This window comes from Chlorocebus sabaeus, chromosome 2 (assembly GCF_047675955.1).
Source record: "Chlorocebus sabaeus isolate Y175 chromosome 2, mChlSab1.0.hap1, whole genome shotgun sequence".
In the NCBI taxonomy this organism is placed as follows: Eukaryota; Metazoa; Chordata; class Mammalia; order Primates; family Cercopithecidae; genus Chlorocebus; species Chlorocebus sabaeus.
The window spans coordinates 1,758,098-1,783,718 of record NC_132905.1 but is presented as its reverse complement, the minus strand read 5'-3'; the positions used below and the strand labels follow the sequence as shown (position 1 = coordinate 1,783,718).

At 58.5% G+C, this 25,621-nt stretch overlaps 2 protein-coding genes across 3 annotated transcripts; one reads left to right on the top strand and one right to left on the bottom strand.

The window, feature by feature from the left end:
* The first annotated feature begins 3,494 nt into the window (after positions 1 to 3,494).
* Positions 3,495 to 5,038, top strand: RPS21 (ribosomal protein S21). 2 transcript variants are annotated; one of them, XM_073005384.1, is made up of 6 exons: positions 3,495 to 3,598; positions 3,831 to 3,893; positions 4,141 to 4,204; positions 4,373 to 4,444; positions 4,826 to 4,881; positions 4,975 to 5,038. In XM_073005384.1, exons 2-6 carry the CDS (start codon positions 3,844 to 3,846, stop codon positions 4,982 to 4,984), a joined length of 252 nt encoding a protein of 83 aa, XP_072861485.1. In that variant the 5' UTR covers positions 3,495 to 3,598; positions 3,831 to 3,843; the 3' UTR covers positions 4,985 to 5,038. The 2 variants fall into 2 exon arrangements, with proteins under 2 accessions (XP_072861485.1, XP_008010005.1); XM_008011814.3 differs by having other exon boundaries at positions 3,574 to 3,646.
* A 113-nt stretch (positions 5,039 to 5,151) lies between these two features.
* CABLES2 (Cdk5 and Abl enzyme substrate 2) lies at positions 5,152 to 25,097 on the bottom strand. Its single transcript, XM_008011801.3, has 10 exons — positions 24,701 to 25,097; positions 12,978 to 13,049; positions 12,772 to 12,864; positions 11,418 to 11,495; positions 10,629 to 10,737; positions 9,899 to 10,064; positions 9,383 to 9,486; positions 8,851 to 8,957; positions 7,728 to 7,932; positions 5,152 to 7,593 (listed from the first exon to the last, which is right to left on the bottom strand). The coding sequence occupies exons 1-10, from the start codon at positions 25,069 to 25,071 to the stop codon at positions 7,453 to 7,455; spliced, it is 1,446 nt and encodes a 481-aa protein (XP_008009992.1). The 5' UTR covers positions 25,072 to 25,097; the 3' UTR covers positions 5,152 to 7,452.
* Between the last annotated feature and the right edge of the window lie 524 nt (positions 25,098 to 25,621).

Below are 25,621 nucleotides of genomic sequence, written 5' to 3'. Positions count from 1 at the left end.
CTCAAAGTGCTGGGATTTACAGGTGTGAGCCACCATGCCTGGCCGTAATTTAAAAAATTTTTTGTAGAGATGAAGTCTTGCCATGTGTTCCCAGGCTGGTTTCAAACTCCTGGGCTCAAGCAATCCTCCCACCTTGGACTCCCTAAGTGCTGAGGTTACAGGTGTGAGCCACCATGCCTGGCTTCCCTTAACATTTAAGCATGCCCCTTACATATGTATTTATTTATTTATACATATCTGTCTCTCCTTTATTAGCAGCTTACCTTTTTTTAAATTTTGAGATGGAGTCTCACTCTTGCCCAAACTGGAGTGCAATGGTGTGATCTTGGCTCACTGCAACCTCTGCTTCCTGGGTTCAAGCAGTTCTCCCACCTGAGCCTCCGGAGTAGCTGGAATTACAGGTTTGTGCCACCAGAGCTGGCTAAGCATGCCATTCATAATTCTGCTCCACTTTCACTTCCTGCTTGCACTGAATGTACAGACGGCCAGTGGTCTTCTCAGAGCATCCATCCTGTCCTGGACATGCGTGTATGCAGCTTTGTCAAATTCCCTAGTATACAGAAGTCGGTTTTTTTCTAGTCTCACTCTGCCACCCAGGCTGGAGTGCAGTGGTGTGATCTCGGCTCACTGCAACCTCTGCCTCCTCGCTTCAAGCGACTCTCCTGCCTCAGCCGCCCGAGTAGCTGGCATTATAGGCACGCGCCACCATGCCCGGCTAATTTTTGTATTTTTAGTAGAGCCGGGGTTTCACTATGTTGGCCAGGCTGGTCTTGAACTCCTGACCTCAGGTGATCTGCCTGCCTCGGCCTCCCAAAATGCCGGGATTACAGGCTTATGTTTTTATTGTATTTTTAACATTTATATATTTCTATAATATATATTTTTATTGTATCATTTATAATATTTTTGTATTCATATTGTAGTTGTCACATCTGTTAGTTTTTCAGAGTGCAACTTATTACTGAACATGTTTCAAAAGAAGTTTAGTGAGAAAGACAAAAGCCCATGTCCTCAACAGACCCCTCAGATTCTTCTTTCTCTTTTCTTCTCCTGAGCTCAGGCAGCTGTGGTGGAAGAGACAGGATCTCCTGCTGGGGCAGCACCAACCGCTGGAACAGGCTCAACAGTTCCCACACTGCCAGTGAGGTTCCTGATGGTGACACTGGCCAGGCCAGAAAGGTTTGACATTTACACTAGCTGCTTCAGTGAGGGCATTGATCCTGTCCTCTGTGACAGTCACTTCACTGTCATGCAGGATGAGGGCTGCGTAGATGCAGGCAAGCTTGGATAGAGACCAAGACACAGGCTTGTGGGGCTGCTGGCTGCTGGCTGCTGGCTGCGGTGCTAAGTGCGGGATGAAATGAGGGCCTCACCCCAGCACAGCCTTGGCTTCCCTGCTCCCCACTTTAGCAGCAGCTGAGGAAATTCATATCTATTACCATAACTGAGATCCTTTTTTTTTGAGATGGAGTTTTGCTCTTGTTGTCCACGCTGGAGTACAATGGCACCATCTCGGCTCACTGCAACCTCTGCCTCCCAGGTTCAAGTGATTCTCCTGCCTCAGCCTCCCGAGTCTAGCTGAGATTACAGGTGCACACCACCACGCCCAGCTCATTTTTGTATTTTTACTAGAGTTGGGGTTTCACCTAGCTGGTCAGGCTGGTCTTGAACTCCTGACCTCATGTGATCCACCCGCCTTGGCCTCCCAAAGTGCTGGGATTACAGGCATGAACCACCATGCCTGGCCCTGGATCTTTTTTACTTCTCTGCTAAAATTTTTTTCACTGTATGGAGAGTGTTATATAAAAACTGTTATAATAATGGCCTTATCTGCTAATTCTAGCATGTTTTAGTTCTGGAACAATTTCCATTGATTGCTTTTTTTTCATTACAGGCCATATTTTTCTGCTTCTTTAAATGCCTGGCAGTCTTTGACTGGATGCCACAATGTGAGTTTTACCTTACTGAGTGCTTGATACTACTGTATTCCTATGAATATTCTTCAGCTTTTTTTCTGGAATGCAATTACATTACTTGGAAGCAGTCTGATTCTTTTTTTTTTTGAGGCAGAGTCTCGCTCTGTCGCCCAGGCTGGAGTGCAGTGGCCAGATCTCAGCTCACTGCAAGCTCCGCCTTCCGGGTTCACGCCATTCTCCTGCCTCAGCCTCCCGAGTAGCTGGGACTACAGGCGCCCGCCATCACGCCCGGCTAGTTTTTTGTATTTTTTAGTGGAGACGGGGTTTCACCGTGTTAACCAGGATGGTCTCGATCGCTTGACCTCGTGATCCGCCCGTCTCTGCCTCCCAAAGTGCTGGGATTACAGGCTTGAGCCACCGCGCCCGGCAGTCTGATTCTTTCAGGTCTTGCCTTTATGATTTCTTAGGTGGGACCTGGGAAACATTCAGGGCAGGGATAATTATTCCCCATGACTGAGGCAAGACCTTTCTGAGTACTCCATCCAATGTCTTGTGATTGTCAGTTTGGAAAAGTTGAGGAAAGCAAGTACTATTTCCAGTCCCGTGTAAGCACTGAGTAATCTTTCTGGATGTTTTTTTCCCCAGCCTCTAGGAAATGTACTGACAGTACTCTCCTGACCACTCAAGGAAGACCCTCTGCAGACCTCGGGAGTTCCTTCTGCTATTCTGTCCCTTCTAGTCCTCTGGCTGCCCCTGTCTCTGGCTTTTCAGCCAGAGAGAATCTCTTTACCACTAAGGCCTCGCTGGGCAACCCACACACAGACATGAACCCTGGCAACAGGGTTCAGGCCGCTAACAAGGCCTTCCTCAAGAACCCACCCATAACCAACGACCACACTTCGTGGGTCCATCTTTGTATCATCTTTACTTCCTTGGAGCAAATTCCCAGGAGCGGATTTGCGGGGTCCAAGAGTATGCACCTCTAGCACTATGACAAATGCGGCCAAAATGCTTCAGGGAAACGGTGCCCCAGTTTGCATTCTGCTTCCCATGCACTGCCCTGGGGGTCTGACTGGTGAAACACGGGATGGCAGAGCGGTCGGGTGCTTCCGACCCCGCGGTGGGCCGGGACCTTTTCCTACCCTCAGGAACCGTCTGAATTTCTCTTCTGCCGAGTTCCTGCGGGTGTCCTTCGCCCACCGGCCCGAGGGAGTGTGAACAGCAGGCACCACGGGAGCACGCCTCCGCTCGCAGAGGCTCCGTGCCTGGGCAGGAGCACCGCCCCACGCCCCAGGTGGCCGCAGGGTGAGGGGATCGGGGGCGCTGGAGGCGCACTATGGGGGGGTACGCCCGTATCTCTCGCCAGGTCGGCAGCGGTTAGCGAGGCTCAGTCCCCGCCCCTTCTCCCAGCTGCTCATTCGGGGCTCCCGAGGCGCTCACAGGGGTCGACTGCGTCCGTGGGGCACAACCCACGGGCTAGGCTAAGACGCCACACAGGACGACCACCCGCAACGACGCCCCGCGCCCCAGGTTCAGTAGGGCGGATCCTAGCGCCTCCTCCGCCGGAAACGGAAGTGCGTCAGGGCGTCGGCCGGCAAGAACGCACCGCGCAGACTCGCTGTGGCGGCGTGACCCGGAAGCGCTCGCCGAGGCCCCGCCTTGCCCGCCGATATTTCTGCCGGGTAACTAGCCGCTTTCTTTCTCTCTCGCGCGCGGTGTGGTGACAGCAGGTGTGGCGCGCGGCGCTGGCGTCGGGCTCAGGGTTGGGGCTGGGGCGGAAGCGGGGGCTTGGACGGGGAGGACGGGGTGCGGGGTGTGGTGTGCGGCTGCGGCCGTGACCCTAGGGGCGGGTTTGCGCCGGGAGCCGGGGCACGGTTCCGGCCGTCCTCACGGCGCCGCGCGGTGACTCCGCAGGCTCAGCCTCGAGATGCAGAACGACGCCGGCGAGTTCGTGGACCTGTACGTGCCGCGGAAATGGTGAGCGCCCTCCCCACGCCCGGCTCACTGCGCCCCCCACATGCCCCTCTTCCGTTTTTACCCAACCACCACGTCCCCTCGCCTGCCCTTGTCCCCCCACACCCCTGCTGTCCTTACCCCGCCACGTCCCTCACGTATCCTTCCCCGGACGTTCCTCTTTTCCATGCAGATCCTCCCAACCCTCCACGTCCTCTTTTTCATTTTTACCCCCCATGTCCCTTCTGCTCACTGCTGCCTTTCTCCACAGCTCCGCTAGCAACCGCATCATCGGTGCCAAGGACCACGCATCCATCCAGATGAACGTGGCCGAGGTGAGCTGGGAGCCCGGGAGGCGGGAAGGTTGGGATGTGTGTGCCGGGAAAGGCAGGCCTGCCCCATTGTGGAGGAGCCCCTAGGGTGAACGTAAGGCAGAGACTGGCTTTGAGGATTGGTGTTTCCCACACTTGGGGGAGTGTTTCTGATCCTCCTTCTCTTTCTAGGTTGACAAGGTCACAGGCAGGTTTAATGGCCAGTTTAAAACGTACGCTATCTGCGGGGCCATTCGTAGGATGGTGAGTGTTCCCTGGGCTTTGCTCATCACTTCGGGACATCGTGGACTTTACCCTGCGCATTTGAGTGTGTGACGGTGCCTGAATAGATTTGCTGGCGAGTAGTTTGAGCCAGCTGGACTGGGCTGGCTGCCTGCTGCGTCTTGGGGGTGGAAGAGGGGTGCTCTGAGAAAACACTCAGGCAGCAGACCCTGCCTCCCACTAGGAGGTCTCCCCCATCTCACACCATAGTCAGGCTGGAGGCTGCCCCTCGGGAGAGGTGGTTCCCCTTCTGTGCCTGTTTCCATTTGCTCAGCGGGGGAGAGACATGGGCTGGGGGCGCAGCTGATTTGCCATCTCAAGCAGCCGGAGTGGAAATATTCTCAGTGTGTGTTTTTTTTTAAGGGTGAGTCAGATGATTCCATTCTCCGATTGGCCAAGGCCGACGGCATCGTCTCAAAGTAAGGTTGGGGGGCTCACATTTGGGCAGAGTGAGTGGACTAGGGCTGCTCCAGAGACGTGGTCCTAACGTTGTCCTTTTCTCCTGGTTCTAGGAACTTTTGACTGGAGAGAATCATGGAAGTGGACTATTTGTCATAAATAAACAGTGAAAACCTACCTGTGCAGGTTCATTCTGTGTCTCTAGGCCCAGGGTTGAGGTTTTGCTGTCAATGGGTGACAAGGGTGGGGTACGGTACCCAGTTAGTTGAAAGGAGACAAGCTGTGAAACGTATTGCAAAACCGAGGTTTAAAGGATACATTATCCATTTAGAAACATCTAAGATAAAATGACTCAAACGTTCTGAGGTCAGAGACTCGCTTGTGCACACTGACATCCACAGCTGCTACCAACGAGGAAGCAACGCCAGGCCTGGTTTTGTGGAGTCACAGCCCAGCTGAACACCTCAGCTCCCGACACCTGGCTATGTTCTAGGGGCTGATATGCTGAGAGTGTAGTTTGGTTTAACTGCTGGCTTTGTTGCAATAATCCTCGAATGCCACACAGTGGCAGCTCTTGGCATCATGACAATGGACATAGTTTTGAAGGGAAGGCTTCACACTTCACATAGACCGGTTTGGTTAATAACTTTCACTACATAAATACACACACTTAAATTACCGTGCTTATGAGCCATTTCTTGCTTTCATGTGTAGAAAGAACCATGGAGACGTGTGTCCCTGGAGGGCAGGTCGTAAACTGGAACAGTTACTAGGAATTCAGTCCCTTACATGCTCATAACATGGGCGAGCTCTTGAGATGGGATCTGGGTGGCAGGAGAGGTTGCTTTTCAGAGGAAAGCTGCCTGGGACCCAGCATGGGGGAGCAGCTTGGAAGTCGAGTCCCCTCTGGGTGCACGTTGGGTTCCAGGGGGTCATCCTTGGCCTGAGGGCTGCTCGATGGAAGGGGATGCTCCACAGTAAATAAGGGCAAAGGCTTTGGTTTGTCCTCATCCTGCAGTCTCTCCTACACACCAGCCATCTCTGGGTCTCAACCCCAGTGAGTGGCTGTGGAAAAGGAGGGCCAGGTGGGTGCTGGCAGCTGTCCTGCACCACTGCTGGGGTCAGGTGGAGTTGCTGGTGGAGTTCTGTGATCACCAGAATTGGCATCCCCTTTCTGCAGAAGCACCAGTGGGCACAAACAGCACAGAATGTATTGTAATGGGCTAGAGACAAAGTCATCCCAGAGTCCCTCCAGGGCCAGGGAGGTTTAAAGTAGTGGTAGGAAAAAGCTTGGTGGCTGAGGCAGTGGCCAGTTTTGAGACCAGCTGACCCATGAAGAAAAACTCAGCAGTCCTTGGTTATTCAGTGTTTTGATGAGGCAGCTAGCTGGATTGCTGGACCATGTAAAATTCGTTGCAAGAACTTCAGACAGATGTGGAAAAGCTAGAGATGGGGCCCTGCACAGAAGGGACATTGACCACCACTTGGAGTCCTTTTAGCATGGTGGGCTGCCCTGGCTGAGGTGGCCAAGACAGCACCTGTTTCCTGCCTCAGAAGAAAAAGACTGATGCACTGACCCTTTGAGGTTGTGTGGGGTGTGGTCAGTGCCCTCCTGTCTGAGGGTCAAGTGTTTTCAGGTCAACTTTAGCAGACCTCATTTAACCATTTTTTGTTCCCTTAAAAAAGACCCAAAAAACCAAATCCCAATAAATATGTTATTTTTCTCCATCACAATATTGCTTAGAAAAATAAGAGCCGGCCAGCAGCGATTATCCTGGAGGCCCAGAGTGTCTCCTGGTGAGAGGCAGAGGGTAGAGCATGGCATGGGATGGGCAGCTGTCTGTTGCACCCTGTCGGTCTGTAGGACACAAGGGCGTCAGGATTTCACAGTGACACGATGTTTGAAGAACAGAGGTCCAAGAGTCCAAGAATGAGATCAAAATAAATCAGGAGACTGCTCCCGCTAGTTTAACTGGACACCAAAAGCTCCATTTGGGACGCAGTGAGGTGGGCGGAGAAAGCTTTGGAGGAACTCGGCTTTGGGTGGCAGGGAGCCAGCGGCACAGTCGATGTTGGGAGATGCTGCTGAGGAATCCACACCCGAAAAACCAAATCTCCAAGATGAATGCCTAAATAAGTTAAACTCAGCCATTTCAGTGTGTTCAGTGAGGTCTAGAAACCCAGATCTCCACCCCAACGCTGTGGTGGCTGCGGTGGTTTACAGAAGGCGAGGCGTGGGGAGACAGACTGCAGCGGCTCACTGCTACACGCTGTGAACCAAAGATCCTGGTGCCAGGCTGGTCTGAGGCACGTGAAAAAAATACCAGTAACAACCCCACATTTAGTTATGTAAAAATTCAGGTGAATTCTCAGAAATCCCCTTGGAGGGACAGTGCATTTGGGGATGACAGCGACGTCACTTTCCAAGGAAACAGCAAAGAGGCAAAAAGGAGAGCCGTACCAGCGGAGGCCAGGTGCCTCCTGCTGGCGGGTGCTGGGGGCACTGGCAGGAGGCAGCGCGGGGCTTCAGTGAGACACCTCCCTGGCCAGCAAGTGCACCTCGGTGCCCTGTGCCTTCTGTGGAGCCTCTGCTAGAACTGCTGGGTGAGGCGCCTGTAATGAGGTAACACTTGGTTCTCGGGAAGATACAGGGCCAGCTCCAAGGCCACGAGCACTGTGAACTCAAACCCGATCAGGTCACGCCTGTTGAATCGAAACCTTTCTTCTAACTTCTGCAAAGGAGAGAGAAGGGTTACATGGGAGCCTTCCCTCTTCCATGTTTCCCGCCCAGCCGGCCCCATCTCAGCAGTGGCCCTGGCTGGATGTCATGACCCTGCCTGCAGCACCTGCCGAACCCAGCACTCACATCGATGAGCTGCTTCACGCCGCTCTTGCGCAGGTCACTGCTGATCTTGGCGGCCAGCAGCACGCAGGCGCCGGCGCACAGCTTGCGGTTCTGTTTGCTGAGCTTGCCCTGCAGGACCAGCTTCTCAAAGTACACGTAGGCCATGGCCACCGTCACGGGCTCCAGGCTGCACTCCTCCGACAGGCTCCGCATCTCCCGCTTTAAGCTGTGGGTTAAGACAGAAGCCATGTCCCTGGGGCTCTGGCTGGGGCTGAGGAGGCAGTCCCCTGCCACCACCACTGAGGCTCGAGCAATGTGGCTTTGGGCTGCAAGAACCACCACTGTATCCTTCAGGGCGGTACCCTCCACTGTACCATGTACAATGCCCAGGGCAGGGTGCAAGGGCAGCAACAGGCAGGCTGGGTCTTGGCTTCCCCCCTCCCTTGGGTGGGTGCCCACAGCAGGTCCCACCTGTGCCTGGTGGGTGGAGCCACAGAGGACAGGCCCTGCCCTTGGTGGGGGGCAGTGGCCTCTGATGAGGGGCAGTTTTAGGAAGAGCCTTGAAGGGAGGTGCCGGGGTGTGGGGTGAGCCACCCTCTGGAACACTGGGGCAGAGGCCAGGCAGGGCAGGCCCCCAGTACAGGGGGAGTCCAAAGTGAGCCCAGCAGTTCCACTGCCTTCGGCTCACTTTCCTCTGGTCACAGGAGTTCTCATTGTGGCAAGATGTGAGAGCAGAGGCACGTGGATGGTCTTGGTGAGCACCCAGCATGCCTGGACAGGGGTGCTTTGTGGGCCAGGGGAAGGGCCACAGAACTTGGTCAGTAAAATAGCACACACTGGGAGTGGCTGGGCACAAGAGAGGCCTTGTCCCGCTTGAGTTCTACAAAGATCCTGGGCTGCTGTGAGGGTCTGGCTGAGACGCCTGGTGGTGTGTGGGGGGATGAAGTGTGATGGGGCCGCGGGGGGCCTGGCTTGGCGGGCGGTGGAGGTGGGGGAGCTGCTGCTGGGGGCCTGGTCAGAGGTGGGAGGGGGTTGAGGATGGGCAGCGGCTAGACTTGTCAAGCTAGAGAGAGAATCTACCAGAAACTGGAGAGGCTGGCAGGGCCTCCCAGGACGATGAGATGGTCTGAGAGGGTGTCCTCACCTCCTGATCTTGCTCAGCGTCAGTTTGACGTGTGGGAACTTCTCCTTGAAGGTCTCGTTCATGTCCTTTTTGAGGTCTGAGGGCTTCACGTATTCTATCACTGTGGTCTGCAACAGACAGTGGACAGGGTTGGGCTGGCCCCTTCCACAGTCCATGGGTCCCATCTGCCCGGTACCACGATGGATTTCTCACCATCCTGGGTTTGCAAACGTGCATAAGGTGTGGCTTGAGAGGCCCCGAATCTCGGAGAACAAAATGGCTCAAGAGAGAACCCCAGAGCCCATGCATGCTTGGTGTGGGGAGAGCCAGGCTGCCAGGTGCCGAGGGCTGAAGGGCAAAGGTCGACCCCAGCTGGAGTGGCCAGCACTGCTCCCTGGCCTGCCCTGCACACCACCACTGTCTGTGGTGCTGCAATCTGGGATGGGGGCACGTCACGCCCCTGGGGCGGCTTTGCCCACAGCCTGCCCCGCACGCCCTGAGCGAGGACAGGTGTGTAGCGGCCTGTGCCCAGGCCCCAGGAGAGGGCACTCACCATGTACGACGCAAAGATGAGGACGCGCTTGTGCTTGCCGCAGGGCCACTGCGGGTCATCCAGGAGGTTGGGGTTGTACTCCAGGGTGTCCCCCACGTCGCTCCCTGTAAGAGAGACAGCCCCTGACCCACCAAGAGTCTTGAGCAGTACCCATCTAGCCCCAAGGTCTGGCAGGCCGGTGCCATGGCGGGACAAGGCCGAGCTGGGGAGGGGCTCCAGGTCATGGTTCTCGCTCTCCCAAAGGGCCCAGGGCTTAGAGCAAGAAAAGGATGTCCTGAGAGGAGGGGCCCTCCCTGGAGTCATCTGTGGATGCAACTCCTCCCCACTGCCCGGCTCAGGCCAAGCCCAGGGCCAGTGATTCGGTGTGGAGCTGTTCCTCTCCTGAGTGGCCGCCACCTGACCCTGTTCCCGAGGCTCCATCGTGCACAAAGGGCTACAGATTGGAAGGGGCTTGCTGGTGCTGCTGCAGTCCCTGGGCCACCCTGTTCCGGGCCGTGGTTAAGGCACGTGGGCTACCTAGTTCTGTGCTGGCTGGTGCTGACTTGGTGGGGGCAGGTTTATGTCTTGACCCTGGCAGAGTCCGGGGGACACTGGGCCGAGGTGTGGGTAGCAGGCCGTGGCTGTCAGTCTTGTGTGTGACCAGGGCGTTGGTGGGGTACAGGAACTTTGCATAAGACACCACCTAGAAAAGCAAACGCATCTGGCCTCAGCGCTGCTTCCGGGGACCAGAGGGCAAAGTGAGCTCTGCCTGCCTCCCGCTGCAGGAAGCCCAGAGGCACGCCGGGAGCCCTGCATGGAAAAGGAAGGGAACAACTCAGATCAAGCCGTTGAGGCTGCGCCTGAGCTAGACGCTGCTCCTCACATAGCTAGAACATTCCGGAACACCACTGTGCTTTATCTGGGTTCTGCAGCCTGTAACGTTCTCCCTGCCTCTGAAGACCACTGACCACCAGCACAGAGGCCGGAGGGTTGGCGAGCCCCCCCCTGCAGCGGGGAGGTGTCCAGGAGCACCTGGCTGTAGTGCAGAGAGCAGACTTCAGGCACGGCCAGGCTGCCGGGGGAGTCTGATGGGCTCCAGGGCCGTGTTCTCAGGGCTGCACAGGCCCACATCCACTCCACCCTTGCGTTTTACGTGGAGTGAAGCGCAGCTCCATGTCTGCCTCGTGGGCACTGACGTGTGGGACTGCTCCCACCTGCCTGCCTGGCCCTGATAGCGCTGGGTGTCTGCCGGCAAAGAGGCTCTTACCTTCCCATCTGCTCCCAGCTCCACGCCTTCCAGCTCAAAGACCATCTCGGAAGACACAGAGACACCACCGGACGGGTGCCTCTGCTTCTGGCTATCCACCCTCAGGTCACTGCAAACATGGGAGAGGCAAGGGGCTGTGGCCTGCGCTGAACTCAGGCTCCGGCCGCCCAGCCCACCTGTCTGCTGACCCGAGGCGCTCTCGGGAACAATGTCAGCACAACCCCTCGGGAAAGAAAGGCAGCACTGGTGTGACCAGGAAGGTGCACGTCAGGAGTGCTTTCACGGAAGGGGGGTCTTTGAGCCCTGCTTCCCCAGTACAGACACTGGCTGGTAGAGCCCCTGGGGCAGTGCCCACCTTTACTGGCCCTCCAGGTGCATGTGCCCACACCTGGTCAGGTTTCTCCACCACTGTTTTTAAGCCAGGGCCACACATAATCCCCACCCCACAGCTGTTTCCTCCTTCCCTGAATTACGCACGGATACAACTGCCTGGATGGTCACAGGGCCATGTGGCTCTGTCCACAGGAGGTGGGATAGCCCAGCCACCTGTACATCGACAGCGTGAACAGAAACCGGCCCCTCTGGAGAATGAGGACCTGCCCCGGGTTCCTGAGGGGCTTTGGCGGAGGTGGACGTGCTGAGCCTCCCATGAGCCCAGGGGCAGCCTGATGGGGACGTAGCCTCACCTGGGGGCGCAGTGCCCTCTGATGCCTCCTGGGCCTGGTGGGGACCAGGCCTTGCCTTCTGCCCAGACGCATACCGCATGCAAGGCAAGGGCCGACTACTCACCTGATCCGCAGGCCTTCCCCGTAGGGCAGGACCGAGAAGGCCGCACACAGGGACCGCTTGGCACAGATGAGCACAATCCTGCAGGGGGACAGAGTCAGAGAAGACAGGGGCTGGGAGGCAGGGGTCAAGGTGCTGCTGCTTCCAGAGCTACAGACATTTCCATGGAAAATTCCTTCTGCCTAAATTCAGGTGCCGGGAGACTGCCCATGCTGCCCAAGGGGACTTGGGCCCAGGAGGCCGGGTGGCCAGAGCCACTAAGCCTGGACCCCCAAGCTCTCAGAGTGGATTCCCTACAGGAGCTACTAGGGTGCCCCTCCCTGGGACGCGGCTGCACGTGGGCAGGCACAGCAGTGACATCCTGAAGGCTCCTCCCTGACCCAGTGCGGGTGGGGCTGGCGGCCTCACCTCAGGATCTTGGCTCATTCAGAGATGAGAGGCAGCCAGAGGGGACAGGATGGCGAGGCCAAGGGCTGCCTCAAGTCAGACCTCAGAGGTCCTTGGTGGTGTGGGGCTCAACGCCACCAGAGAGGGCCTGATCCAGGTCCATAGAGAGGCTGGCCTGGAGGCTCCCTTCCAAGGCGCTCGAGCAGTCAGGCTCCGGGCCAGGGAGCACAGGCAGAAGCCACTGTTTCTCCTTCCTTAGACACTGGCTCTGCCCTGCCTGGGCCCAGGGTCTCACCAAGGGGACAACAGCGGGAGAACTTCTCCCCTCTCTGGCTTGGATGACAGGAGCCAGGGCTGGCACTCACGTCTGCTGGAAGCTGTATAGGACTGACGGGGAGGAAGGGTCCGTTCAGACCCACAGTCACCATAAGGAGGATGCCCGGCAGGGGGAACTCCAGAAGGAAGGGAGCGCTCTGGACCTCAGGACACCTCAGGACATGCAGCGAGGGGAGTACGGCGCCACAGGAACACCCCCTAGACACCCTGACACCCTGAGATACCCTGACACCCTGACACAGTCTCTCAGGGTGCACCTGGGCACGGCTGCGGCCCTCCGCCAGCTTTGGGCAGCCTCTCCTCCGTGCCCCCAGCAAAGCCCAGCCCTCCTCCCCACACATCTCACAGCCACGCCCGTTTCTGTGTCTCCAATTTTCCTTCATGTCCACACGTGGCCCTTCATGTGGGAGCCCAGAGAGGATGACCTCGCTGTGGTGACACCAGGGACCCGTGGGTGCTTGGCTGATGTGGAGCAAAGAGTGTGGTGGGGAGGAGGGTCCACCTCTAGAGGTGTGGGATGTGGAGCGGGCAGGAGTCTTGGGAGCGGAGGGAAGATTGCTTGGCTGACACGGGCAGGACCCTGTGGGCCTCTGGAGACCACAGCCCTGGCCCGGCTTCTGGCTCGGCCTTATACCTGCTGTTCCTGGTGTCGTACTGCCTCATGTTCTTGATGAAGTGGGTCTTCTTCAGGCCTTTGTGTCTTGGTGATCCAGATGTGTGTTTGGTTCTGCAAGGCAAAGGACACAGGTCACTCTTTTCCTCCCAGGACCCTCTGGCCCCGCAGGGGTCAGTGGCAGCCTGAGCGAAGTTGTAGAGCTCGGGGCGGTCGGGGGCGTGTACCTCTGTGCTGGAGCACATCCCACAGCATCTTCCAGAAACTCCAGGGAGCAGCGCTGGGACGTGACTCGCTTCCTGCAAGATGACAATGGGGCCTCAAAACAGGCATGGGGCCACCAGCCCAGGCACCGCCTTTGTGGCCAGAAACTGAGTGCCGCCCGCTGTGCAGGGCCCCCAGCTGCACACCCACAGGCCAAGGGGCTTCCAGAGCCTGTGCAGACTGACACAGGGAGGAGGGGCACCGCATGCCTCGAGAGGTTCCTGTTTCAGAGGCACTGAGCTCTTCTCTGGGGACCAGCGGCCCTGGGGACAGGTTCCTCAGGCACAGCATAGCGCAGCACAGCACGCCAACCTGCCCTGCCCACCAAGGGTCGCTCGGCCCCAAGCAACACCCTGCTGGGGGCACCACCAGCTCTGACAGGCCCATCCCACCCAGCGCTGCCTGAGGCTGGTGCTACCTGCCCCTCCCTGAAGCACAGCTTGGCATCGGGGCACCATGGCGCAGGCAGGCGGGGTGGGCAGCGGGCAGCCCTTGCTTTCAGGCCACCTTCCCGTGACTCGCAGCTCCCTGCATCAGCCACACCCTCCCACCTCAGCGCCATGACGGGGGCTCCTCCTCAGTCTGGAACATTGTGTTCCTGCTCTTCCGGTGGCCACCGCTTTCTGAACGTTTTGGCTCACAGGCGGCCCCGAGGGAGGCTGCCTGGATCGCGCTATTCTGTGACCTGCTCACGGCACTGGTCACTACAGCAAGGAGGTGTCCCTGCCTTACCACCCACCTGCCGTCTGCCTCCCCTTCCAGAGTGCCAGCCCCATGGGTGGGGCAGGGTCTGTCCCCGTTCACTGCTGTCCTCAGTGCCTGCCCTCCTGCCTGGACTTCAGGAGTCTCCCAGGTGTTTCCCATAAGTGAAACGTGCAGGCAGATATCTGTTGGCTGAATGACTGTACAACACACTTCCCTGAAGACCCCCTCAGGACACAATGCCCACTGCTCCTCAGACCCTCGACCCTCAGGACCAAGTGAGGCCATCCTGATGTGGAGACATGACGTGGTTCAGTAACTCTCAGGGCCACGCAACTCCAAGCGCAGAGCTGTGTCTTGAACCCGGGTCTGTCAGGGACTCCAAAGCTTTGTTCTCTCCCTTATACTGGGCACCAAGGCATTCCAAAAACATAGCTTAGGAGGTAAGGTCCAATGCCAGTTGATGCAATGTTGCAGTATTGGAAAACCACTCTAATTGCAATGACAATGATGGGGCAATGTGGCGTGGCACATCTGAGGAGCCTGCCTGCCCTGCAGGGCTGTTGGCCCCCAGAGGGGAGCAGTTGGTGGTGGTGGTGACAGTGGTGGTGACAGTGGCGGTGGTGATGGTGGTGATAGTGGCAGTGATGGCGGTGACAGTGGCGGTGGTGGTGATGGCGGTGGTGATGGTGATGGTGGTAGTGATGGTGGTGATAGTGGCAGTGATGGCGGTGACGGTGGTGACAGTGGCGGTGACAGTGGCGGTGGTGGTGATGGCGGTGGTGATGGTGATGGTGGTGATAGTGGCAGTGATGGCGGTGGTGGTGATGATGGTAGTGATGGTGGTGATAGTGGCAGTGATGGCGGTGACGGTGGTGATGACAGTGGTGACGGCGGTGGTGGTGATGGCGGTGGTGGTGATAGTGGCAGTGATGGCGGTGACGGTGGTGATGACAGTGGTGACGGCGGTGGTGGTGATGGCGGTGGTGGTGATAGTGGCAGTGATGGCGGTGACGGTGGTGACAGTGGCGGTGACAGTGGCGGTGGTGGTGATGGCGGTGGTGGTGATAGTGGCAGTGATGGCGGTGACGGTGGTGACAGTGGCGGTGACAGTGGCGGTGGTGGTGATGGCGGTGGTGGTGATGGTAGTGATGGTGGTGATAGTGGCAGTGATGGCGGTGACGGTGGTGATGACAGTGGTGATGGCGGTGGTGGTGATAGTGGCAGTGATGGCGGTGACGGTGGTGACAGTGGTGGTGACAGTGGCGGTGGTGATGGTGGTGATAGTGGCAGTGATGGCGGTGACGGTGGTGACAGTGGCGGTGACAGTGGCGGTGGTGGTGATGGCGGTGGTGATGGCGGTGGTGGTGATAGTGGCAGTGATGGCGGTGACGGTGGTGACAGTGGTGGTGACAGTGGCGGTGGTGGTGATGGCGGTGGTGGTGATGGTGGTAGTGATGGTGGTGATAGTGGCAGTGATGGCGGTGACGGTGGTGATGACAGTGGTGACGGCGGTGGTGGTGATGGTGATGGTGGTGATAGTGGCAGTGATGGTGGTGATGGCGATGGTGGTGACGGCGGTGGTGGTGATGGTGGTAGTGATGGTGGTGATAGTGGCAGTGATGGCGGTGACGGTGGTGATGACAGTGGTGACGGCGGTGGTGATGGGGCCCTTTGTGGGGTGCTGTGTGGTTTATTAAATGGAGCAACTTGGCCCCTGGGCTTGGCATGGGGCCTTCTCAGCGTGTCAACAGTAGCCTTTTTATTAAGTGTGAGCCAATCTGGACTCCTGGGCAAGGGCAGGTGTACTGCTGGGGGTCACTTCTGGGAACCCTCCAGGTGCCAGGCCAGCGCCATCCTCAGGGTCCCACGGGCCTTCCCCCAGCAGGACCCCAGCTTACACACAAGGCCTGGTGCGCTCAGGCCCCCGCTATGGTGGAGCCGGCCTGGAGTCCAGGTTCCTACACCATGCCCTCGCCAGGAGCCTCCCACTGAGAGCCAGTGTTTGTCCCAAGGCGCCGGGTTGGGCACAGCCACAGTCCCACAGTGGGTGCTGCCTGTGCCAGCGAGAGTGCCACAGTCACCACTTCACCAACACTCAACGGGTCACAGTAGGGGCAGTGACAGCCACACCCACTCGACAAGTGGCACAGAGAGGCCTGGCCCTTGCTCAAGTCACACAGCCAGTGTAGTCCTGGTTGGTACCAAGGCTGTGTCACCTTGACACCAACACTGATGCTGTCATTTTTTTTCTTTTTTTTTGAGATGGAGTCTCGCTCTGTCGCCCAGGCTGGAGTGCAGGGGCGCCATCTCGGCTCACTGCAAGCTCCGCCTCCTGGGTTCAAGCAATCCTTCCTCTTCAGCCTCCCGAGTAGCTGGGATTACAGGTGCCCGCCACCACACCCGACTAAGTTTTTTGTATTTTTTAGTAGAGACAGGGTTTCACCATGTTGGCCAGGCTGGTCTTGAACTCCCGACCTCAAATGATCCGCCAGCCTCGGCCTCCCAAAGGGCTGGGATTACAGGCGTGAGCCACCATGCTTTATTTTATTTATTTATTTTTTGAGATGGAGTCTCATTCTGTTGCCCAGGCTGGAGTGCAGTGGGTACCATCTTGGCTCACTGCAACCTCTGCCTCCCGGGTTCAAGCGATTCTCCTGCCTCAGCCTCCCGAGTAGCTGGGACTACAGGCTCCCACCACCACGCCCAAATAATTGTTTTGTATTTTTAGTAGAGAGAGGGTTTCGCCATGTTAGCCAGGATGGTCTTAATCTCCTGACCTCATGATTCGGCCACCTCGGCCTCCCAAAGTGTTGGGATTACAGGCGTGAGCCACTGCGCCCGGCCCTTTTTTTTTTTAAAAACAAATGCTGGACTGATTATGGGGTCGGGTCCTTTTTTTTTTTTTTTTTTTTTTTACGACAGAGTCTCGCTTTGTTGCCCAGGCTGGAGTGCAGTGGTGCGATCTCGGCTTACTGCAACCTCCACCTCCCAGGTTCAAGCGATTCTCCTGCCTCAGCCTCCCAAGTAGCTGAGAGTACAGGTGCCTGTCACCACGCCCAGCTAATTTTTGTATTTTTGGTAGAGATGGGGTTTCACCATGTTAGCCAGGCTGGTCTTAAACTCCTGACCTCAAGTGATCTGCCCGCTTTGGCCTCTTAAAGTGCTGGGATAACAGGTGTGAGCCACCGTGCCCAGCCGGGGTCAGGTCTTGATAAAACCACCCTAAGCAGAAAATACAGAGTCACAAGTTAACTTAATACACCTACCTACGGGCATCACAGCTCAGCCCAAACTCAACAGGCTCAGAACACTTGCACTTGCCTGCAGCTGGGCAAAGTCATCTCACACAAAGCCTATATTTTATTTTGAGACCGAGTCTTACTCTGTCATCCAAGCTGGAGTGTAGGGGCTTGATCTTGGCTCACTGCAACCTCCACCTCCCAGGTTCAAGCGATCCTCCCTCCTCAGCTTCCCAAATAACTGGGATTACAGGTGCCTGCCACCACTCCTGGCTAATTTTTGTATTTTAAGTAGAGACGGGGTTTCAACGTGTTGGCCAGGCTGGTCTTGAGCCTCAAATGATCCACAGACCTCGGCCTCCCAGTGCCAGGATGACAGGCGTGAGCCACCGTATTTATAACAAAGTGGGAAACAGCTCCTGTAATTTGTTGGATACTGTACTGAAAGTGAAAAAGAACGTGGTTGTAGGGAGTACCAAGTACAGTTTGAAGTCAGGAACTTAAGATGTAATTAAAATCTTTTAAAAGGCAAAGGCAACAAGAGCTTGTTGAAAACAAGCTAGGATTGAAAACAGAAAATCCAGTAAAAAGCCTGGTGCCTCACACTGGCCCCATCAGCAGACACAGCTGTGCACCTGCCCAGTCCCAGCTGGAGGTAGGGGCAGGGGACCAACCAGACGGCTGCAGGTGGGTGAGCAGCTGGCCAGAAGAGAGCACTTGGGCGATGGGACCAGGAGGGGCTGGGGATGCAGTGGGCTGGCCTGGAGAGTAGGGTGGGTGGGGAAGGAGGAGCTAGGGCAGGCAGCAGGCTCTGAGGGCAGCGGAGGGACACAGCACCCAGTTGTATGCTGAGGGGGTGTGTGTGGCAGATGCTGGCTGTCCCGAGAAGCCCAGGTGAGTGAGTGCTGGCCTGTGATGGGTGAGGGCGGACAGCCTGCCCCAAGAAGAGCCCAGCGGAGGCTGGATGGGCAGGGCCCGTACTGGGGAAAGAAGCCGGTGAAGGCGGAGATTTGGGGACTGTCCCCAGATAGGTGTTTGCGTGTCCTGCCCTACAAGGCTGGGCCTGGAGGCCCTGAGGACTGGCCTGTGTGTCTTTCTGGAAGCTCCTTCCCACGGGTAATTACCAGGGGATGCCTGGGTATTTGCATGCCTGGGACCTCATTTGGAGGCCCGTGGGGGCCCCAGCACAAGCTGGGGGCCCTGTGGCAGCCTGCCTGGCAGTACCATTGGAGCCTCTGGCTCAGGATGCAGAGGAGCTGCAGGGGGGAGGCTGATGCTGCTGCCGGCTGGCCCAGCTCCTCCATGATTTTCTGGTCACTGCAGGGATGATGGGTTTCTCTCTACCACGCTTTAAAATCTGTTCCCAGCGGGTTCTTCTGCAGATTTTTCTCTGTGATTTCCTTCTCCTTTCTTCTTTGTAAGCATCTTATTAGTAAACTAGATCTGCACGATTCTAGGAGGGAGGCAGCATTCTGACCCTCATTTCACGGGTGGGTAAACTGAGGCACGGAGGTGTTTAGCAACTTGCCCGAGATGACATGGCTGGTAAGAAACAGAGTGGGGACCTGAGCCCATGTGGATGGCGGGGGTCTGTACCCGGCGGTGCCGCTCCCACTGCGTCAGCTGGAATGGTGGCTGCTCTCCACTGTTTCTCAGGGGTTCATTTTCTGAACCTGGCCCTGCTGCAGGTCACGTTTTTTGGTTTGAGTCCAGAAGACTCTGACAATGCTGAAGGAGGTGCCTGCCCATAGGTGCAGGGCAGGGTGGCCAAGTGGGGAGGACGCCGCTTTGGCCTTCCCTTCCCCTCTGCCTCCACGGGAGCTGGCGCTGAGGGAGAACGAGGGAGGTGCTTCCCTTCCAGAACCAGGCTGTCACAACTGCATGTGTCACCACAGCAGGGCGCTGCTGCTAACGGGACAGGCACTGGCATGTGCAGATGGGACCCAGGCCAGCGTCCACTGCTTGGCCCCTCTGGAGGATGGGCTGGGAACCCATGAGATGGACCCCTGCTCGCCCCGGCCTCCATAGAGAGGTGTCCGTGTGTCTGGCAGACACGGAGAGGATCATGCATGTACAGATGCACCACCTCACACCTGGCTGGGGGCAGCACACATGCCAGTCAGCAGGAGGCAGGAAACGCGTGATCAGGGGACGGCATGCACAGCATGGCTGCACGTGCACACAGACGCCACGCGGGTTGAGAGGCTCGTCACGTAGTGACACAGGTCACTGTCTCAGTGTGGGGGAGGGGCTGAGGGGCACCAGGGAGTGGCGGCTGGCCTGTGTCTCAGCAGGGGAGTGGTTACATGGGCTGTGCCCAGGCACACGTTCCATGTGCTTCACTCATCCTGCATGCACCGGCCCCCCCCATCCAAAACATGCCAGGAACAAGCGAGCAAAGCAGAAAGAACGAGGCCCTCAGCAAGGCCCACACCCCACACCCCACGCCCCACACACTGGGGCAAATGCGAGTTCTGCTGAATTCCAGGAGGCCCCGCTCCTGCCCAGCCGTGGCAGAGTTAGACCGGCAGCGCCGACTCGTGGTTCCCCCTACACGGCAGCGACCTGCTCAAAGCTGCCTCCATCTGACTTTTGGGAAGAAGGGGTTAGGGGTTGGGGGGTTAGGGGCTGGGGCAGCAGGAAGGCTGCCCTCCACATCTGCAGACACACCTCACTCTCAGCGCTAAACGGCGGGCCACCAACGCCTCCACCCAAAGTCATGCTCATAGACAGGAAGAGAAATCGGCTATTTATTAAACACTGTTTCTAGTGTTCGGTACACTTCCTTTCCTTTGTAACGGAAGAAATGCCCAGAAGGGGCTGAGGCCTGAAGACCCCATCCCCATTAGAAACCCAAAGCTGTGTGTAGGAGCCGCTGTGAGGCTCAGAGGGAACTCAGGAGGCCCGGCTGGGCGAAGGGGCCGTTGAAATGACCTTGACAGTAGGTCTGACAACGTGAGGATAGCTGGGAGCCTCTGCCGAATGACTGCGCTTCTGTCCCATGGCGTGCCCGCTCCAGCACTGGGGAGACTGGAACCCTCCCTCGCCAGGAAGGTGCGGGCAGTGGTGGTGTTCGGGTGCTCCCAGCTCCAAGTGTGGGCAATGGTCTTGTCTGACCACGCCCAGCCCCATCCCCTGGCCTGGGCACCTGGCAGGCCATGGACCCTGGGGCACAACTGGTGAATGCGTGGCTGGTCTCGGGTGCCCTGTCTCATCAAGTCCCAGGTGAAGCAAAAACACCCAAGTCCAGCACTCCCTGCTGCCTCGCCCAGCGAAAGCATCCATACAGGGTCCCGGGGCTGGGCGGAGTGGGAGGTGTCGCGTGGCCTCTGGGCTGCAATGGGAGATGGGCCCCCAGGCTCTGGCCTCAGCTGACCACTGTCAGCTGCTTGCCAGCTGGGGAGCAAGAAACCCCCAAATCAGGCTTGTAAACAAAGCGCCAGATGCCAGGCTGAAATTGGTTTAACTTGGACAGCAGCTTGGCAATGCTGAGTGGCTCCTGGCCCAGACAGCAGCCTGTCTCCACAGCTGCAGCCCAGCCCCAGGCCCAGGACTTTCCCCAGATGCATCTCGGCACACACCCTCCAGAATTGGGGGCTCTGCTTGCTGATGGCTGCATGTTGGCTCTTTGCTGGGCCATATCTGTCTGCAATTCGGGGAAACTTGTTTGCTTGAGGGGATGCCACTCCCACTTCATTAACGCTGTGACACTCACCAAGGGCTGTTGTGGGTTAAACTGTATCGCCCCCAAGAGAGGGTGAAGTCCTAACCCCAGTATCTGTGAATGGGACCTCGGATGGAAAGAGGGTCTTAGCAGATGTCATCAAGTTAAGATGTCACGGGGTAAGTCCTAATCCAACGACTGGTGTCCCTGTGAGGAAATCACCATGGGGAGACACGGACACGCAGGAACAGTGAGGCGCGGAGGCGGAGGCAGAAAATGGAGCCACAAGCCCAGGAGCACCTGGAGCCACCAGAAGTAGGAAGAGGCAGGAAGGATCCTCCCTGGAGCCTGCAGAGGGAGCGTGGGCCTGTCCACACCTTGAGGTTGGGCTTCTGGCCCCCAGAGCTGGGAGAGGCCACGCTGGTGCCGTGAGCCACCGGGTTTGGGGCAGGGGTCGGTGGGGAGGAGGCTGCAGGTGGAGCACCCCAGCACCTGCTCAAACTTAGCTGGGGAGGCCCAGAGATCCTGCTTGCTTTTGGACATTAGGCAATGGCAATGTTAAAAGTGAAAATAAACCTGGTTGGAAGTTCTGTGAGGAAAACAAGGATTCTAACGATTCACTCACTGGCTCAACACAAAGTGCCACACCAGGCTGAGCCTCCCTGGGAAAGAATAACTATTAGGGACTGAGATGTGACTGTTCCCTGAGCAGCCTTGTTGTAACAGGAGGCTCCATTTGGCTGGGTGTGGTGGCTCCCACCTGAAATCCCAGCACTTGGGAGGCTAAGACGGATCACTTGAGCCAGAGTTTAAGACCAGCCTAGACAATATAGTGACACCCCATCTCTGCTAAAATAAAAACTTAGCAGGGTGTGGCGGTGTGCGCCTATAGTTCCAGCTACTTGGAGGTTGAGGCAGGAGGATAACTCGAGCCCAGGAGGTAGAAGCTGCAATGAGCTGTGATTGTGCCACTGCACTCCTGCTTGGGAGACAGAGAGACCCTGTTTCAAAATAAAAGAGGCTCTGCTCACCTCACATTGACTCCTGCCACATACTTCACTAAGCTCTGGGCACGCATCTGACCTCTGACCTCAGGAAGGCCGTGCTTAGTGTGAACCTGATTCTCAGAGGAGATTGAGGCTCAGAGAGGCCATGTCACCTGTTCAAGGTCACAGAGGTACTGAACAGTGCAGCTGGGATTCCAAGCCAAGTCTTTTCCCAGAGCCCAGGTCAAACCACCACACGCACGAGACCAACATCAGGGCTACCTCCAGGACTTTCAGAATTCTCTCCATTTCCTGAAACCAACTCATCCTAGAACTCCTGAGCCAGGAGCTAGCAGCCCCTTTTGCTGGGGCAGCCACACTTCCCTCGCCCAGCAGCCAGGCCCAGGGAACACAGGGAGAAATGGATGTCCTCACACTGGGGGCTGCCTATCAGGGGAGGGGCCACGGCCCTCGGACCCAAGGTCAGCACCACGAACTTGGCAGCAGAGCCCCAGGAGGGATGCCTCCCCACCAGGAACAGAGTGGGGTTCAGGAAAGACCTGAACAGGGACGTGGGGGCCGAGGAGGAGGGAAGGGAGGAGACAGCCCTGGGTGAGGCAAGGGGTGGGGGCGCTCGGGCCCATGGTGGGTACGGCAGGAGGACCCCAGGCACCCAGCCCATGCCACGTCCCATCCTGTGCCAGGGATGCCAGCCACAGCGCACCCTCTAGGATCCCACGGGGCAGGGACGTGCCACACATGGGCAGCATGCTGCACTCAGGACTGTCACCATGGAGGCTCTGGGCCTGCAGCGGGGTGCCTTCTCAGTTACGGGCACTTCCCCGCAGCATCGCCCTGCCCTGCCTCCCTCCACTGGAGTGGGCTCCACTCCATGCCAGGCCTGGTGCACACAGAGGTGCATGAACTCTGTGGAAGGAGGGCCTACGACAGCACCCGGTCTGCCTGGCGTCACCATCCGGTTCTGCACACTCACATGCAGGACTGAGGGAGAAAGCTGCTTCCATGTCAAACAGCAGGGCCCAGAGTTAGGGAAAAGCCCAGCACACCTGCAGCGCTCGGCCCGCTGGGGTGAGCCCACTTCCCATGGAGCCCACACCTTGGGGCCTTGCCCCCCCGCCCTGGAGAGTCACCGCCTAGTTCCATCTCTCCCGCTTTCCCGAAGGAGCCGGCCATGCCAAGTGCATGGGGCCTGGCTGCCACATTTGGGCAAATCCATCCCTCTGCTCCAATCGCCCTCTGACCCTCCCTGGAGCAGTGGCCAGGCATGTCCGTGGGGGACATCTTGTGGACAGGTCTGGGTCTGCAGGCGCGCTCAGCCTGGCTACGGCCAGGAACACTTCCAAGGATGGAGTGCTCTGCGACCTGCGTGTGATGCAACCTGCATGTGACATCATCGTCTCTGAGGACAGAGTGCTGTGTTCTGGGCCCAAACTTCCCCAACCAAAGACCTTAGAGGAACCCAACGCCTCAACCTGCCTGAAGGCCAGGGGTGTGGGGCGACTCTGATGACCTCTAGGTAACCAAGGCGGCCATGCCAGCCTTGACCCAAGAGCTCTGTGTCAGCCCCCTTCAGTGCACACCTGCAGGGGCTGCCTCTGGGAACAGCGGCCCAGCAGGCACTTGGACCCGTGGACAGTGGCTTCCTTTGAAAAGGAACCGCAACAAGCAGCCAGTCCTAGGCTGAGAGCCTACAGTCACTCCCGGAGGTGAGGGCTTCGGGGTGGGGTGGGACAGCCCCGGGGCGCAGGAGGCAGGGTCATCCAGGGCCTATGGTCTCTGGGAGAAGGACACAGGGTGTCGGGCAGCGAGGGGCCATCTGGGCAGGGGGCACACGCTGGACAGGCAGGGCTCATGGTTGGGGTTGCCCTGGGATGGGCTAAGGTAGTTCCCAGAAATGGAATCAAGGCAGGGGGAGCAATGGCAAACCCAAGGTGTGACAGGCCCAAGGGTACCGAGCTGAGAGTGATGGGGGGGAGAGCGGGGATCAGCAGGGAAATAACAGGTAGAGGGTGCCAGAGACCAGTGGCTGTGGGACGGGAGGTCTGAGGGGACTCTAGGAACAGGTGTCAGTGACAGTGCCAGGAGGACCCCGGCCCACTTGCTGCATCTGAGGAGGTGGGCACGGAGGGTGTGGCCCGGTTCAGAGAATTCGAGGAGATGCACAGGGCTTTCCATGTGTCCCTGTGTCCCAGGCACTGGTGCCAGTGGATGGGGGTGGGAGCATGTCCAGAGCCCACAGGGCTGAGGGTCTCAGGGGTAATAAGGGCTGAGTGAACCCTAAAACCCATTTCAGAGGGCTGACAACATGGAGTCCCAGACCCCACATCCAGGGGCTGAGAGAATTCAGGGGACAATGAACCCTACGTGTGTGGGGGCTGACAGGGCCTGAGGAAACCCTCATCGAGCCCACGAACCCCCAGTTCTGTATCCAGGACTGAAAAGGCCCCAGGTGAACCCAACCCCTGTGTCCTGGGCTGATGAGGGCCCAGATCACCTGACCCCTTTGTCCTGGCCTGAGGCCCCCGGCTGACCCTGACCCCTGTGTCCTGGGTTGACAGGGGCTCAGGTCACCTGGACCTCTGTCCGGGGCTGACAAGGCCCCAGGTGAACCCAACCCCTTTGTCCTGGCCTCTGTCCAGGGCTGACAAGGCCCTAGGTCACCCTGACCCCCTTGTCCCGGCCTGATGAGGCCCCAGGTTGACCCCGTGTCCTGGGTTGATGAGGCACCAGGTGGCTTGACGCCTGTGTCCTGGCCTGATGCGGGCTCAGGTCACCTGAACCTCTGTGTCCAGGGCAGACAAGGCCCCAGGTGAACCCAACCCCTTTGTCCTGGCCTGATGAGGCCCCAGGTTGACCCTGACCCTTGTGTCCTGGGTTGATGAGGCCCCAGGTGACGTGACCCCTGTCTCCAGGGTGGACAAGGCCCCAGGTCACCTGACCCCCCCCCCTTGTCCTGGGCTGATGAGGCCCCAAGTAATCCTGACCCCTGGTCCTGGGCTGACCCCGCCCCCGTCCCCGTCCCGGTCCCTCTACCCAGCGTCCTGGGCTGACCTGGCTGGGCCCCCACTCACCTCTGGCGCTGCCCGTCCAGGCCGAGGCCTGTGGGCGCCTGCGTGGGGCTGAGCAGGCCCTGGGGCGCGGGGGTCCTGGCGGGCAGCCCGGGCAGGCCGGCGGGGGGCTCCGGCGGCGGCGGCGCTGGTGGTTCGCGGGCCTCGGCGGGCGGCGGCGGGGGCTTCTCTCCGCCCGGGCCCAGGCTCGGGGGCCGCCCGTCCAGGGAGATGTTGTTGAGGAAGAAGAGCGCGGCCTGGCGGCGCCGCGAGTCCCCGCGCCTCCGCAGCGCCTGCGGCGGGGCCCGAGCGGCCGAAGTCGGCGCAGCGGGAGGCGGGGGCCCGGCGGAGCCGGGGGCTGGGCCCGGGGCTCCACCGGCCGCGGCCGCGGCCATCCTCAGACTGCGCCCGCTGCCGCGAAGCGCCCCGCCCCCTGCCCGCGCGCCCGCGCGCCCGCCCCCCATTGGCCGCGGCGCGCCCACATGCAAATATGTCGCCTATTGGTCAGCGATGTGCCGCGCTCGGGGCGCTCCCCTGGGTCCTAGAGACCGTCGGGCGCGGCCGCAGGGAGTCGGGAGCTGCGCGCCTTCCCGCCGGTTCGAGTCCCCGTCTTGGGAGCTGCGGCCGCGGGACTCTGGCCTTCTGTCCCCTTTGCTGTACGGCGGCTTTCACGGTCAGCCTTCATCGAACGCGCATTTTAAGGCTCCGGACCCAGGGCAGCGTGGGTGAGGCCCAGCACACTTCCCTGTTCGGAGGTGTGTCTGGGCGGTGCTTCAGCAGGCGCAGGGTGGCCCCTCGAGGAGCCCCACCGCTTCCCGGAAGGGCCGGCGTTCCACCTGGCCTCCTTCATTGACAGAAGGGACTGAGGGTCTGAGTGGAGAAGGCACCTGCTTGTGATTGAAGCCCAGGCAGAGTCCTGCACTTCCTGCAGTAGCAAAGTGACCT